We start from the raw sequence: 17220 nt of genomic DNA on the forward strand, positions 1-17220 counted from the left end.
TCATAACGTGTTGAAAAAGTCGAGTACGATAGATGGACGAATACTTATGCATGATTGTAAAAAAAGAAAGAAAAAAAAACAAGAACAGAAAATAAGAAATGAATGTGGATATGAACTATGGGTATAAAGGAGAATCTCAATGGAAAAATTACTTTGACAACGCCTTCGTCGGGTACATATTGCACCCTCTGTGACACTATGCTCGGTGACGCCCGGATGTAGATATTCGCGTAGCCCGTCAGCTCCGGAAAACCCGGTACGTGTGCCTTGCAAAAGTACCGTCCGGCTGTCTCGTGGTTCACCACCACGCTGATGTTCGGCGTGCTAGCGACCTGTCGCTCCGAGTCCTCGTGGTACCAACGGATCTCCGGTGTTGGGTTTCCGTCGACGTCGCACTGCAAGATCTCCGTCGCGCCGTACTGCGTTTCCACGGAGATTGGCTGGTGCCGGAACTGTGGCCCGTCTGTGAAATTTAATTTTCACCTCATACAATTTTTCTAAATTGATATGTCAGGGAGCGAAAGAAAAGAATTTTCTACTTCTTCTAAACTGTTGTGATATCATATACGTATAATATTCGCAAACCGGCATGTACCGAATGAAACGCGCAACGATCAAAGATCTCTCGTGCGATTGATGTAATATCATTAGCGAAATGTTATAATTTCACACGTGAAGCCGTTAGCAGTGTTAATAACGATACAGATAATTACGATACAAATGGTAATGAAAGAAATGAAATTTTACAGGTATTTGATTATTTTAAATTTTACAAGTTATACGATTATTCTATATAATAAAGAATTATGAAAACGTAAAAGAGGAACTTATAACTTGTAACTTTTCAATTTATTAATATCGTTATTTGATAAATTATTGCGCAAGAGAATTCTGATCGTACGTAGCTTCTATCACGCGTCGTTCGTTGTATCGTGTTTTACAGTACAAAGCTTTTAGCACAAAACAAGTCACGAAACGCGAATTTGGTTGGTCTGATCTTTTGAAGGAGGCGATGTTCACACACTGAAGAGAGGATTCATAAATCGAGAATACGATCCGTGAAGAACTATCTCCGAAAATATGACGGCAAATTTTCTCCTAAGAAGTCCAATTTATTCTCGGCCTCAGCTTTTGACAAGCGTTATCCCGAATTTCGCTGATGCCCGCCAACCGGATCCCGGCTAAATAACACGACGAAACGACGTCGAAGCACCCTTCCGGATGAACGAATGGGATAAAGAGAGGCCGAGTCAGCGAATACTAAACGCGTGCTTTCTTTCATATGGAGCAAATACACGCCGAAACGAAATTCCTCATACGAATCGTCAGCGTGATACGACTCGAAAATTATTCCTATTTCCCTTTCTGCCTTGATGTACATTTCACCTCGTTTGCATACTCACACGTGATATCCAGAGTCTCGGTATCCTCGCTCTTCCCGACATCGTTGTGAACCTCGCACTTTACAATCGCATCGTGAAGATCGCGGGTTGCGTTGTGGATGATCATCTCCGTGGTGTAGTCGCCGATCACCTTTTTCTCGTTGATGAACCACCTAACGAATAAAAAGGATAGACCCTTGATGAGCGTGTAATTGCTGTATAATTTGCAGACGGCAGCTTTGCAAAAAGCTGCTGCTACCGGTCGATCGACACGACGAAAAAGTCTCAAGGAATAATTATGCATTTTTGAAAATTCTTCGTTGCTTCTTTCGATCTTCCTCTTCTTCTATCTCCTCCAATCTATTTTACAATTCGTTTTTCTTACCACGATCGTCTTTCGTTCTATAATACTCGAGCACGATTCTGCTCGTTCATTTTTCAGATTCGATCGATAGGAGTTTTCGGTCGGACCACAAAGGACGAAGGAAACGCGAGAACGATAACCCCCGTCGAATTAGTGGCGAGTCCTTTAGAAACGATCTTCGTCGAGAGATCGTGGTTTACGGCCGTTCTTCGGCCGCAAGATTTATCTCGTTCGCCGGTACAATCGATGAAAAGAGCGACGAGGATTGGTCCGGATGGCAATAAAAGCGGGGGAGAGGTGGTCTCTTTCAACTGGTCGAATCGCGTGCTCATATACGTTAGCAAAGAACCGAAGAAACTGAATGAAACGATCACGAAACTTTGGTGGCTCGTGTATCCTAGGAAGGATGCCTTTTTCTCGCACCTTTCGTAGTAGGTCACGTTCTAGCACCATCCAAGTCCCGTCGCTAATAGCACTCGGGTCTCTCGGCGTGACTCTTTACCTGGCTTTTATTATTTTCGCGAAATTACACGTCGTAGAAACTTCCGCCGTAAACGTCTTAAACAGTTGCTCGGAGATTCTAGCCGGCTTTTACGGTTTCGATTTCACACGAACCCGAGTAAATCGATGTTTCGTCGAGAGCTATACCTTAAACGAAACCATGTAAAAGTCTCTCGTCTATTTTCCTGTCACTGCTCGATTATTCTCGAATCGCACGGATACGAAAGTAAAGCCATTCACATTGGCCAGTATGGTTTCGCTTTCGTTTCGCGATCTGTGTTTTATCGGACTCGCTAGACAAACGGCACAACTGATATACGTCGACGTATACAAACTCGCGTACACTCGTATGCGCTCACATAGAGAGATCGCTAGGACAGCGAAACAGACAACAAGGCAACGCGTAACGCAACGTACGACCGGTCAACATTGTCCTAAACTTTGCATTGTCCTCTCTTTGAAAGGAGTATCAATTATTTGCTTTCTACGAGCCACGACCGATTGCTTGCTAATTCTCCTTTTGTCTCCATGTGTGTTGGTCCACTCCGTTCTTTGATAAACCAATGCTTCTCCCTTTCATCCGTCTCCTTCTGTTATCGTTAAAAATCCACGAATTAAGCATTCTCTAGCTTAGCCAATAGCAAAGTAGAATGATTTGTGTCGCTTAATCTTCGGTATCTTAAGATTCTATCTTGAACATTGCACATTTTTTGCGTATCACGAGACATCGTTAGTCTTTAATAGAGAAACGAAAGGATGAGAAAATTTCGCTGGTATAGCTCGTGGTTCGTTATTGGAAAATTTATGCGGACAGAGTATATATCGATGTTCTCTTGAAAGGTAATTGATATACTTGGAACTTTGAGCGAATGACAAGTCCAATGGTTGTTGCTTCTATGATGCTGTTACAACTCTGTTTCGTATTCCATTTGCTATTACGCCCATATTCTATTTGAAAACTAGAACGAATTGAAACTATGTTTCGTGTAATAATTTGAAATTGTGTTTTTGATGAAAGGATTGTTTGAAACTATATTAAATTCTGAGATTTATAATAAACTATATATTAAAATATAATATACATAAGTAATATTCAAATAGAAGCTAAAATATATATCATTCAAGTCCTATGTATCAGTAACCAGATAATAGAAAACCTGAAATCTTTCGTTCAGAAATAACAATTATTTTAATCATATGGCGTAGTTGAAGCCCTTAATCTCTAAGTACACTCGACATTCAAAGCAACGATGTTCTTTTTATAACGAACGTTCTAGAATTGGAGTAGCATGATCTATCAAGGAAGGAACGCTTGTATTCCCAGGCCGTCTACGCTCATCATGTACCGGCCTATCGTCGACGGACATGCAACCATGAAACCACCGACATCGACATCTGGCCACATGCAGCAACAACGCTCCAAATTCGACGAGCGCTCTTGTAGCGGGTATCGATCATCGAAGGATATCGTTTGCGTCTCTTGCCAAATGGGAGGGATATACGTAGAGGAAGGGTGCATGGAAGCAGGGAGGTAGTCGCGTTACTCGCGCGTTTCCCACTCACCTGTACTCGACATTCGGTGGATTCGCCTCGGCGCGACATTTGAAACGGAGCTCGCTACCCTCCACGATGCGGCCATTCTTGCCCAGGCCCGACCGGATTCTCAGAGACACTTTCGGCGCGTAGCGTACCTGAAACACGAGATACGAGGCGTTCGATATGGATACGCGTCGAATGTGATTCAGAGGGGGAGAAGAGAGATGCTTGAAATGTCACGCGAGCCGATGCTCAAATTTTCATGACCATCGTCGTCGCATCGATCGATCGGCTCTCCGGTTCGCGTCGGCTCGCGTGACACTCTCGAATACCACAAGCCGCCGTTGCACTTTATTTTCTGTCGTCGGACGTAATTTCTCGGCAATTAATATCGCGCGTTGACAAGTCGGTAAGTAAATGATGTAGCTGGCAACCTGCAACCACGCAACGTATCATCGTTTGGTAGCCCGTATACCCGTCATGTCCGAAGCTGTACAGCTCGCGCGACACACAGGGAGAGTTACGACCTCGTCATCGTGAATCATTAACATCGTCGCGAAAAGTAGCGAAACGATCTTCTCTTTGTCGGCGTCTCTTGATTCTCTTTCCCTTCTGGTAGGTAGCCTGGTGAAACGAAAACCGCAGAGCTCCCATTGTTCGGAGGAAGAAAGCAGAAACCCGGACCAGCAGGGGGCCACAGCTTATCCTCTCTGTGTCGGATAGCGATTACGCCGCAGACCAGTTTTCGGGACGCGACATTAATTATTCTTTAGCTCGTTACCGCGTTTCTGGCCGGGTTCGCGCGCTGCTGCTATGTTAACCTGGTTTCTCTTTTTTAAAAATGAATTGTCAGAAAAAAGTGCGCGTAAGCTACCCGCCCCAAAACTATCAAAGCCGACGTTTCAATGGTGTTTGATGGCCCAATTTTCCGCAGTCCCTTTCTCTCGTTTTCACTTACCTCGACGCGCAGTTTCGCATTCTGCGGCGTGCGGTCGGCCGCGTTCTGACTTTGGCACGTGAACGTCGTGTTGTCGTGGTCCTTTCGCGGCATTACCCTCAGGATGGATTTCACCGTGTACAAGGGACCGTCGTCGAATAATTCTTTCGTCGTTTTGATACCTCTGTGCAGCACGTTCCCCAGCCCGTCGATCCATGTTATCTGTAATTAAACGGCGATTAATTGGATCGGGTATGAAATTTCGATGTGGGCGATCAGTGTTTTAGTGTTTCGCCAATTCTACTCGAATGGTAGGCGGCAGATGCAACAGCGAATGAATAATAGGAAACCTATTAATCTGATATCGAGGTTCGTTATCTAATCCGATTAACGAGTTAAGAAAGCAGCTGCGCGGAACAGGAAGCTGGAAAGTTCGAGTTGCCAGATTGTTTATTTTTCGAGAATTCGTTCTTCCAAAGTGTGTTTTCCAGACGATGTAATGTCACGGAACTTGAACTTAGAAATGCATGAGAGATTTTACCAACTTCATTCGTACCTAAAGCGGTACTCAATTATTCACACGTTAATACGTTTTACAGATTTACCGTGATTATCTCGTGTGTATATCTCTACTTAAATTCAACTTGATCGAAAGTCGAAGAACTTTATCAACGATATACAAGGTATTCTGCAATTGGGAATGGAACCGGAAAAAGGGTAATTTTGCATGAAAAAGTAAGTTGCAAGTATAGCGTATTCGCGTACGATTAATTTCATTGCTTTGTAACGAACGAAATTTAATTTCACAAATATTTCAAGAGAACTGTACGTTCAGCCGAATGGAAATAGTTTCAACAATCTCTAAAGTAATAAAATTTATTTTTTAATCTCCTGCATCATCGCGTGCTCTTTGATATGAAAACGTACAGTGAGATATGTTATCACTGTTATCAAACGAATATTCCGAATCAATTGCCTAGCACGAAAACAAAGATTCAAGTATACGAAAAATACTTTATTCCACGTTTTCGATTTGTCTTTCCCTGCAAAATCAGCCTCTATTATATTCAGCCAGTTTAAAGCTTGCCCTATATCAATCGCAACAGTGCTCTCCCGAAAAATGATAGTTCGTTGTTTTAAACTGCCACAAACTGCCAACTCATTCGTCTTCCCTAACGAATACCAGTTACCACCTACTTTGCCGCGCTCTCGATCATTAATTTAAAGGCAGTTGGCTCGTTTCAGCAAGAGATCCGTCGGATTTTCCGAGTGCAGCTTATCGACCGAACAGAGGAAGAATGCGTCAGAAGTCGAGGTTGAACATAGTCAAGGGGGATGAGAGCGAATCGGGATGGGCCGCGCATATCGGAAGTTATTTCATTATAACGGATTCCGTCATATATTTTATTCAATAATTCGGCTACGATCGATCCTCTTGATCGGGTTTCTAACAGGCCAGCAAGTAGTTCGGATCCCTCGGCTTCCACGTAGCTTCCGGCAACCGCGAGTTTCATCTGTGGCTCTCGCTTTCCAAACTTTCGAATTTTCTTCGGAATTAATTCAGCCTGCAGCCGACTTGATTGAAAATCCCTTCTCGTCCCGAGCCGATCCACCAGATGTATATATATATATGCATAGAGCACCGTGACACTTCTCTTTTGTTTTTTTCTTTCAGCTTTAGTCGACTGGTTTTTTTGGAAACACGCGCGAATCTCGTTGTTGAAACGATTCCGCGAAACGACGATGATATCGTTTCTCCGATATCACGCCCGGAATGCCTAAGTTCGTAGCGGCGATTCCAGCGAGCGGAGATCGATCTAATCGGTTCTAATTAGAAATCTCGTGCCGCTGGGGCAACCTGGCTCGACACCGATACCGATATTTCCGATCAGAAACGCTACTCCGCAGTTTCGTGTAATCGACGCTAATCTGGGATTTCGTGGCTGGATTTCTATCTTCTAGTTAGTATTCTTGGTGTTACGCTATGTATAGGAGGTTATATGTAGATAATAATGTTATATTACTTCTTATGGTACAGACGAGCGACATAATTTCTTTTGCATTTTTTAATGTAAGATTAATATGCTATTAGGAGCGTAGTTATTAGTAGACTGCAAACATCATTAAATCCTGATGGATATAAATAAAGAAGTTAGAGATTTACGTTACTTGCTACGAGTATTTTAAATATTTTATATATTTTTGCATATTATGCGCATCCTGTGCGTTTTTGCTCCTTTAATATTTCTATAAATGCTCGGGAAATAAATTCTCGCAGTCTGGCTATTAGCAACGTCAAGAAGCGCTGCTGGATTATTGTTACCAGAAGCCGTTTTTTCTTTTTTTTTTTTTTTTTTTTTTGTTAGAAAGTTATGAATATCCCGATAAGAGGGAAAAAATGAACTGATGCCTCTACGAAAAATAGAGTGGAAACGGATAGCTTTTCCCTGTATATAAGAAATATAAATTATTCCTTCTTTAAAAGCCTTGAAGTAATATCCATATTGGAAGGGTTAAGTTACCATAATCTGTATTGCATTTCAGTGTTTAATAATTTTCTCTCACTACCAGCAGTGCTAACTTGCGCATGGCAAAAAGTATGGTCTACTTTCCTAATTTGTCCAAAGTGTAATGTACTTGACAGCAGATAAAATTTAAATATAACAGTAATATCTTAAAAGATTAACGATGCTGGTGTGATATTATTTCCACCAGATTGTAGATAAAGAAGCGAATATAATACGATTACGCGACCCATTTGCACGGAACTGAAACTGTTGCACGAATTCTTCGTAGGTGAACTTTCATCATCACCGTCGGCGAGTAATTTGCAATTAACTAGGGGCGCGATTAAAACGGTACGAAATCGGGAAGAAAATCGGCCGACGCGTCGGCTCCAGCCGATTTCGGACGAAACCGCGGAAACAATGAGCTGCATGCAATCTAGCACGAAGCTTCAACGATCGCGCCACTGTTCGACTATCCAGATAATGAAAGTGTACTCGTCAAAGTACGAATCGCCGAAAAAAAATCTCACTATTGCCTGTTTGACGAACATCGATGCACACTTTCCCTATGGCTTTTCTATTATTCCTCTAGGCAATACGATGATATACGGCTAACCGCGTCTATGTATCGATGCGTGTTGGCGTATGCACCTCTACGTACGGGAAGCAAGCACTGCTCTGCCGTAGCTGCACCGACGCGAATCGATCGTATCGTCTATAATTAGGCATGCTGCATCAATGCTCCTGTACTCTCATATCACTTGGAGTTACGATTCGCTTTGCTCGAATATTATTTACGATACCTGGCGCGATAGCGCGGAACCAGCCGCGTTGTTACAGCGCGTTATAATTTTAATAAACGTGGTGCAATTACGACGGAAGAGTCGCGGACAAGGAGAAAGAATGAGGAAAGAACCGAGCTATGGAAGAAAACGAGAGGAAAAAGAAATAATGATGCAAGATCTTCAGCAGTGGATGGACGGTCTTTGAAATTTCTTTCGTCGCTCGATGAATATTCGATGAGCAGGTTCCACCTCTTGGCAACGAACTTTTCTTGCATCTTCACCTCGGAAAATATACGTTCTTCTCTTCGCGCCCTTACGTACGACTTCTTTGAGAACGGTCGCCGACTTAATTCCAGCTGCGTCGGCGATTGTGGCACTGGCCATCCTATCCGATGAATCTTCCTTCTCGAGCGAACAATAACAGTAGAAAATGTCGCGGGGAAAAAATTAAAGGATACTTCTTATTCCTATTTTGTGACGTAAATTGTTAAAGAAAGCGCGCAATCAAGATGATTTCTCCGGTGATTTCTTAATTTTTCCGGCGAGACTCGTTTAACGCCACTTTTCTCAACGACTGTGACGAAGATGACGATTACGTGTGCGCGGATAAATTCATTTGGTTCGTTTTAATTAGAAAATTTTCAGAATCCACGAATCCAGATTTCTGTGGTACACCATCGTTCCTTCGAATTGCCGCGCGTATTTCATTTACGGCTGCAGTGGACGAAAGATGATCGACATTCGCGGGTACGTTCGTATTATCATTATAAGCGTTAATAGATCAGTCTCACCCTAAATAAATGTACCGTGAACCAGCCGTGTTCCGTTCACCTATTCTTCCGTTCAACGATTTTTTACGACCTAAATAACGATGTGAACGCGACAACCTGAACGCGGTCTTCCCTTTTTGCAAAACCGTGTCTCCGTAACCTTGGCTCCGCTCGTTTATTTCCAGACTAGCCTCCCCTAACGCCCTTATATTTTTATAAATCCACGTAAGCGGTTAATTCCGTCTAATGTTCCCCCGCAGGTTCGTTAAAGGATACTTCATACGCTTTTATAGAAATACTTAAGAACCAGAAAAGAGAATGCGGAGGATGATTCCGCGGAGGGTTGAGTTGCTTCTACTTTTTTAATATTTGTACAGTACTTATCATTTAAAAGTAATTTCAGGGATTGGAAGAGAGGAATTTGTATCATGAAATTCCGCATATTAAAAAATTGTAATCAAATAGATAATTTTAAGGATAGTTAGATTTTAGATGAATATCGACGATAGAATTTAGAAAGCAATTTCTTGTCTAACTTTTGACAAAAAGAATGACAAGATTTATGAGATAATTTGACAAGAAAGAGGTGAAATCGCTAGATCGTTGTTCTAAATATAATAGTTTCTTTTAGAAAATCCTTTATCAATTGATTCTAGGCGTGTAATTCTAGGCAAAGTATTACTAAATATATACATAAAATAATTTAGAAGCTATAAAGGGAACAATGATTAAAACTTTAAGTGAATTATTTTAAATGCTGAATAATGGAGTGACAGACAGTACAAAATAGGTATATCGAAAAATTATTTGACAAGATCGACTATTTCACAATATCGACTATTCTGAACGAATCGATATTCCTTTAGCAAATTAACAAAAATATTTTCAGCTGAAACTCTATTTCAGAACTAACGATAGATTTAAAATAGCAGCAAGTATTTTTATATTTATTAATATTATTCATAGAGGATAATCGAAAACGTTTGCACGATACTGTATATTCGAGATTGTAAAAGAAATGGACACGTGTGACTTCGGTTACAATTAGAGCAGCTTTGTGTAATTTATATCTCGAAATTCGTGTGAATTAATTTACAAACTTTACGAAACACTGTCTCTCATTCGGACAATTTGTTACAAAAGCTACAAGCTCGCAATGAACGATATCGTATTCATTAGTCGCTAACATCGCCTCCGTGAGAGTCATCGAAATAGCAACGTCACGTGTATCCCTGCGGAGCCAAGTCGTTCGTCTTTATCATGACGCCTTTATCGATGTTAATTGGGAAACCAAAGCGAGAGATAGCGCGATCCCGCCATCAATTCAACGTCTCCTAGAAGAACTTTTTTTTGTTCGGCGACCTTTTATTCCAACGAACCTTCTCTGGCATTCAACGTGGACGGTAATTAAATAGAGCCGACAGAGAAAAGCAACGGTCGACAAGGAAAAACAACGCTCGTACGATCTCCAGCCGTTCAACGTGGCTTCTAGTTAGTTCATGACGTTGTTTATTCGCAAATACCCACGGGAAATTATTAGCTAGCCGTTCGACAGTCGAACGAAAATGACCCTAGTTTCTGTACAAGTCGCGACGGTGTACGCTGACGTTGATGAATAATTCGAAAGTTGTTTCTATTGATAAATAGAACCGACAAGATCCGTTGGAAAGCTGGAAATATCCGTTCAAATTACGAGAGACGAAATCGAATCGGACGGATAGCTGGAAACATCAACGACGATCCTCTTCATCCTCTGTCCCCACCAGCCTCAGACGGCTTTGCGTTTAATTGCACCCCGCCGAGTAATTTGATCGAATAAATTGGCTTCGCGTCTCTTCCTAACGAGCAGCTTTCTACTTCAACAGTTGGCGAATTAGAACTTTCGGCTAGCGTGCTTGTTTTTGGGCACCCGACAGATCGACCCAGCTGTCGGAACGTCACGTCGTGAGTTTTATGGAAATGCGTGCGTTCTCGCGGCTTGTCGCTAGAATTTTCCTGTTCTCTACACTCCCCCCTAATGACACACCTACATCTACATAGCTGTGTGTAGACTTCGAAACTAATAGTCAACATTTTCTCCTTCCTATAATAGAAGTTTTGCATTATTGTTCATTGTCTGTGACTCAGCTTCAAGTGTTCGGAGCGCGTGCTTGAAATTAGAATGTGAAAGAAAAGTTTATGAACACGTATACGATGCGAACAGCGAAGATTATACAATAGAGAAAGAAAGAATGGATGAATATTAGAATATACAACGGTACATGGAAGTATTTGAATACTCGTTCAAACTTTGCAACAAATATTAATTAATTTTATATGCATTTTATATCATAATCATGATAGTCATGTCTCATTATGGCTCGTGAAATTTGAAAAAGTTTCGTACAACATACATAATACACTCATAAAAATTTCCCACGTTAAGTGTTCGAAGACTTTCGCAAGCCACTGTATACTATGAAAGATATTAGGTCGTCCGAAAAGTGTCTTTCTTTTACAGACACGTATTTTACAACGACACACCTTTATACAAACACGAAACCTAATCTGTCCAACGTTGTAATCTTTATCTTGATAGAACAAATTTGATCATACGTAATGCGATAAAGTAATATAAAATGAAAAATGTCGTGCAACCATTATTTCCTTATAAAATGAAAGAAACTTTTCTAATACTTGTCTGAGTTATTTTTTCTTCCATGTATGTCGCATCGTACCCTTCGAGCTGGCTGTATTTTCACTCTAACGTTAAAACCTTTCTAAAAATACGACAAGAAAAAATTCTAAAACTGTATAGTCGAGCCTCATTAAGCAGACGTAGACTGGTCGAAAAAGGTATTCGTAGTAACGAAGGAACAAAGTTCATCGGGTTTCATTAGATACGAATCGAGTCGCGCGCGACAAACTCGTAAAGCAGCCAGCTGGCCGGCAAAAACGACTGTTTGCCCTCCTAATGAAATTAATTATCTAGCCTGGCGTCATCGAGCGACATACGCGTGTTACACCGTTATAATTGCCGGTGCTCGTCTCGACGGGTCTCGTGTAACTGTTTTCAGCCGTGAAAGGAAAGCAAGCGTGTGGGTGTGCGCTTGACATTAGCAGACGGCGAATGGAAACGGTTTCTCCCATAAATTCAGAGAGTCTTCCTTCGTGGTAAAAGCCGTAGCAAGAACTTCTTTCCCAACACGGTACACGAATTGTCCGTATAGTCAACGAGCCTCGGCTTCGCGTTGGAACGTGTCGCGCAACGAATACACGTTGAACTTACGCGACAGTTTACCGAACGTCAGCCGATACTCCAGGCACTACGTTTCTCCAGATATTTCAAGATTATTATAAAAATGCATTACGCTCTACGAAGGATGAGTCAGAGAAAAAAGTTCACGCGCTTTCCTATCAAAGTGCGAGTGTCAGTCTGTTATTTGTAATCTCTTCCCTTCCTTTCTTCTTTTTATATTTTATTATAATCTGGTGTATGCTCTTTATTAAATGGAATGACGTTTATCGTTGATTATGGATGTATGCAAGTAAGAAGCTTTCTCTTAACGTTGATATGTATTACTGGCTAAGAATATAGCACCGTTTGATCAATTGCACTTGCATCTGTAGCTACTTTTGTTATTAATTTCGCCTTTTTCTTCCATTTCTGACTTCGATTTGTGACAAGAACGTTCTCTATGATACTAAGGCACTAAGCGAATTTCTTTTTAATTTTTGGATCGTACAGAACACGTAGACATTTCGTATTCAAAGTACATTTCGTTCATTCGTCAACAATATATTTCAGAGAGAAGACACGAGTTACGTCTCTTACAGGTGCTACAACCGTTCGTAAAAGCAGTAAGTCACTTTAAATATTCTATGATATTCCAACCACGATTGTTAGCTGCTACGAAACCCACTAAATATCCCAAGCACCTAACGTAACCCGACATTTCCATCATGGCGTTACGCATAAAACGCTCGTAGTAATAGCAGCGAACAAATATCGCGTTCATTTCATTGGGTGCAATTGGCTCGTATCCAGAGGTCGAACGAATCGTGCTCGTCCAACTCCAACAGGGGTGGCTAATTTTTATCGGACCTTTCGTTCTCGAGACTGGGATTCTTTCTAATGAAACCTCCGCCTTTGGTCCCTTATGAATGTATGCAGGAGCTACCGGGATGTTTTTCTTTCCTTAAATTCGTCCTATTTGCATAGGTTGGGAATAAGAAGCGACGAAAGGTCGGCGGAAAACGTTTTCCTTTGATCTTGTACCCCATCCCGCCGGCCATAATAGAATTAAGAACGCGACAGCGATATTAAAATTTTGTTTCGAGAGAAACTTGGCGATGCTTCTCGCGGCAAGTTTCCGCAACAATATGAAAGAAATTCACGGAACTGAGAAAAGTTACGAGGAAATGAAAGAGAAGAGGCGGCTGCCTTTCGAGAGAGGGTGAAACGAAGAGAAAGATCGGGGTTGGTCGGCCGTGTTCGAGAGCGCCAACGGCGTCGATGGAAAAATCACGGAAGCCTCGCGATAATTGAAACTGGTCCGGAATCACGGCGAGTCGATGCAACGGCTAAAATACGAGAGAGCAGCTGCTTAATATTAACTTTTGAATTACACGACAAAGACGAGCGGCAATCCTGTGCTCTCGAGGGTCAGAGGGTCCGGCTGATTTATTCATCCACTGAAAATTCATGAATTCATACAACGACCAAATAGGGACGCGTTCTAATCCTATATTTCGCTCTAACGGCTAATTAACGGGCGCGCGATGCTTAACTTCAAGAACGATCGCAGCAAATACAGTTCATCGACTAGTTTTTTGTCTTGTTTGGTAATACAGAAATTGAAAAAGAAAAGAAAAAATTCGTGGAAATCGGGTCGATGAAATTCATGGAACTTTTGCATTTAACATCGAAACCGTAACATCAGCTCCTCTAAAATTGTTTAACATAATGAAACGTTTATCGAAAAATCTGCATCCGGCTTGGCTTTTGGAAAAATACACGAGCGCCGGTGTTTCGTTGAAAGGTAAATCGCCAGCGAGTTTTCCGTTAAAGCAGTTACTTGATCCGGAAGATCCGGTATTTCAGAGAGGAAACTAAAAAATCTTCGTATTGGAATCGAAACTTTTTATTGTGAATGTTTAAGTTCAAGCACTACTCGACATGCGCCATTTATTCACGTACACAACCTGCGGTTATAATCGCTGCGATTCATTTTACGAAGATTACATTTTATTAGGACCAGTCAGTAGAATATGAGATTGTATCCTATGTACACGCGATATGTTTACACCAAGCCGATGATTTTGCAAGGCACCTACAAAATTATATCTTTCTAGACATTTATAAAACGACTACTCCGACTAAATAACTCGAGTCGTTTCAGACTCATTAGAAACCGGTTATTTTTAATTACCTCCATGATTTTGATAAATCAGCCTCCTGTCGTATTTCTTTCCTCCTTTTCTTTTTTTTTTTTTTTTTTTTTTTTTTTTGCTTTTTCGAGAATACCTGTACCGTTACGAGATGTTACAACGTGGTCAAGTAAAAATAATTCACCAGACCGTTCGAACGATAGCAGGCAAATCATTCGAGGATATCGGCGGTATCTCTGGCATGCTGGTAATCGATACAGACGCTGTTAGTCGTAACAAACGTTATTTGTAATCGCGATTGTTCAACCACGGGGGAATAAATGCCACTTTTCGTTTCTCTCGTTCTCCTTCGCAATAGCTTTTCCCGCAATTTTTGATTATACGCGTAATTCATCGGATATACGCCATTCTAACGGTAACCGCGACAATTGTAGTCCTCGTTTCACCAAGTTCCGGCGCCATCGACGAGCAGACGGCTATGATGGCGTCGCCGGTTCCGACGCGTTTCTCCACGCTACTTTAACAGAGAGGAAAATTTGAGATAATTTGTCCCGATGCACAACGAAAAGTATTTTATGCTTTTTTTTTAAGGAAAAGAAAAATGAGCACGAGCAGACTGCATCAACGAGTCGGATTATCTTAGGGATCAATCCACCTGCGTTTGTGTACCACCGCGAAGCTTTCAGCGGTCGAACAATAGCCGGAATTTTTGCAGAGATTTTTCACGATTATTTTCTACGCTGCGCCGCGCCGTACCGCCGAGGACCGCGCGTCATTGATGAATTACAATGGATCGGAATGCATCACTCTGTCGTCGATTAAATTCCCTCGCTTTGCCTTTTATCCTTCCATCGTGATTTTTTCTGCTTTACTTTTCGCTTGTTGTTATCGGAGAAAGAGAATGGAATCGAGAGTTCGGATATGTAGAGGCTATTCCTTTTTTTTTTGTATAACGCAAACCAGAGAATAACTATCTTTCCACGTGTGTTACCGTATGTTGGGCAATGATATTTTTTTCACCTCGCGGCGCGAAGCCGATTTTGAAGAGGGGACGGTGAATAAAATCACTGTTTCCGGACCGACTGCAATGGATCATTCGTTGTACGATCCATTCTCCATGTTGCAACATGTTTTCCTTGTTTTTTCGACTAAACTAAATAACGTCCAATCGCGTGACACGCTGCTATGAAAGAACAGAGCCGTCTGTATGGAAATTAATCACTGAATAATCTGTGATTTAAACTAAGTAAAGTATCTATTAGCAAATCCGTGCACAATAACTCTTTCTTATTGAAACGAATGAAAACAAAAAAATTATCTTTCCAGCTAACATTTCACTATTGGAAACGGTACTACTACCATAAGCGAATAACACCTACTATATACATAGCCGTGTAACAGATCCACGAACCGCAAGTTCAATCGCTTTCTCAATTTACATGTTACCGGTATAATGATGTAACCGATCGCTACACCATGGGTTTTCGCCTTCTAGCTTAGAAATTTCGGTATAACCTTTCGTTTGCAACGAGTTAATTTCGAAGGTGTGGAATAACACGACTCGTCGGACGAGGGTCGCGCGTCGATAATATTTACGAAATCGACGAAGCGCCGATCGAATAACCAGGCAAACGATTATAACACACAGCGGTCGGTGATAATTGAATCTCGTTCACGGGTCGGTTCGCAACGAAGCACTCGCGTATCGCGTTCGCACTTTGGGTACTTCGATCCGAAAGAAATTTTCCGAAATCGGATAAATCGGTGGATATTCAGATTCGGTGTTGTTCCGGGCAGGGGGAGGGGGTCAATGTTTGCCAGCACGTTTTGAGCATCGTTCGCATCACGAATCCCCATGTAACGACATTAATCAAGGGATTCGCGTAATTTTAATTAAAAACCGCGCCAGACCTGCGAACGACCATGAAACAAATTTAATTAATTTTTCACCGGTTGGCGCCGCGGCTCGATTCCCCGCGTCGACGACAATCCCGGCAACTCGTTATTTATCTAGGCCGAAAGGAGCAGCGGCTTGAACGGTTCGACCGCCATCGAAAGCGGATTTCTGTATTAAAGTGACTACAATCGCGACCGAACGAACGGTGAATTAGCGGCGAGGCTGGCCCACCGCGAAATTGTTCGCGGTGTCGCGAATCGGCCAACGCATTATCGTCGCATCATCGATATTCCTACCCTCCCACTCTCGACCTGATCTTTATTACGACAGGGGTTCAATAAGCTCGCGGATGAAAGCTTGACGAGTTTTCGTTATAACTAACTCCCTATACGTGTTATTTTTATTATCAATATATTTATATTGTCTGTCTATATCTAAGTTATTGCCGCTTTGCATGCGGAACAATATAAGACAAATATATGATAGATTCACTTCGATCGAAATATCTGGCTACTGAATAAATTCGAAAGCGTTCTATAAGTGATGTCTGTTTGAATTGTCTATTTCTCAGTGTTCTCTGACTTTTATCGCTATTGGCGTGTTGCTATTGGCGAATCTTTGTTTTCGCGAAGGCGCTGTCGCCTTCTTTATACGGTGATTCCACCAAAGGGCGAGAAATAACATTTCTGTTCTCAGTAATAACATTAATAACACCTAAACTCGCTGAAATTTAAGCGACCATTACCGTACATATCTTTCCATCACCTTGATGATCCAGGTTGTGTTAGAGTTATCGAAGATATAAGAAAAGAAAATAGGCTCAGATGAAGATTTAGGATTTCCAGGTTAATATTCTTCGATAACTAACGTTCGATTTTTAATCAGCAAATAGGTCTCTAACGTCCAAAGTGTTTCCCGAAGGTTTCTCGCCTGCGTGCTCGATAATTCGATAATTCGATCGAAGCTGCCTCCGATGGCGCTAGCGTACGTGCACCGCTAGCTCGCCGAGGGATTAATGATACCATTATTCGAGCGTCATCGCGTCTAGGTGGAATCGAAAGGGTGTTCCTAGTGTGGCGCCGCGTCGCGCTTCGCCATTTCACCGTGCACACGTACCTACGCGCTCAAAAACACCGCCGTCAAAGTAAATAGACAAAGACGAGCGGATCGA

At 41.8% G+C, this 17220-nt stretch overlaps 1 protein-coding gene across 2 annotated transcripts in view; it reads right to left on the reverse strand.

Moving 5' to 3' along the window:
• LOC132908365 (irregular chiasm C-roughest protein-like) overlaps positions 1-17220 on the reverse strand; it is a 157766-nt gene that overhangs the window by 16066 nt on the left and 124480 nt on the right. For both annotated transcript variants that reach the window (XM_060962344.1, XM_060962343.1), the window contains exons 4-7: positions 4742-4942; positions 3811-3938; positions 1404-1555; positions 153-463 (exon numbers count right to left, since the gene is read on the reverse strand). In XM_060962344.1, coding sequence (XP_060818327.1) covers positions 153-463; positions 1404-1555; positions 3811-3938; positions 4742-4942 — 792 coding nt within the window. The remainder of the gene's footprint in view (positions 1-152; positions 464-1403; positions 1556-3810; positions 3939-4741; positions 4943-17220) is intronic.

Source organism: Bombus pascuorum, chromosome 6, assembly GCF_905332965.1.
Source record: "Bombus pascuorum chromosome 6, iyBomPasc1.1, whole genome shotgun sequence".
Lineage (NCBI taxonomy): Eukaryota > Metazoa > Arthropoda > Insecta > Hymenoptera > Apidae > Bombus > Bombus pascuorum.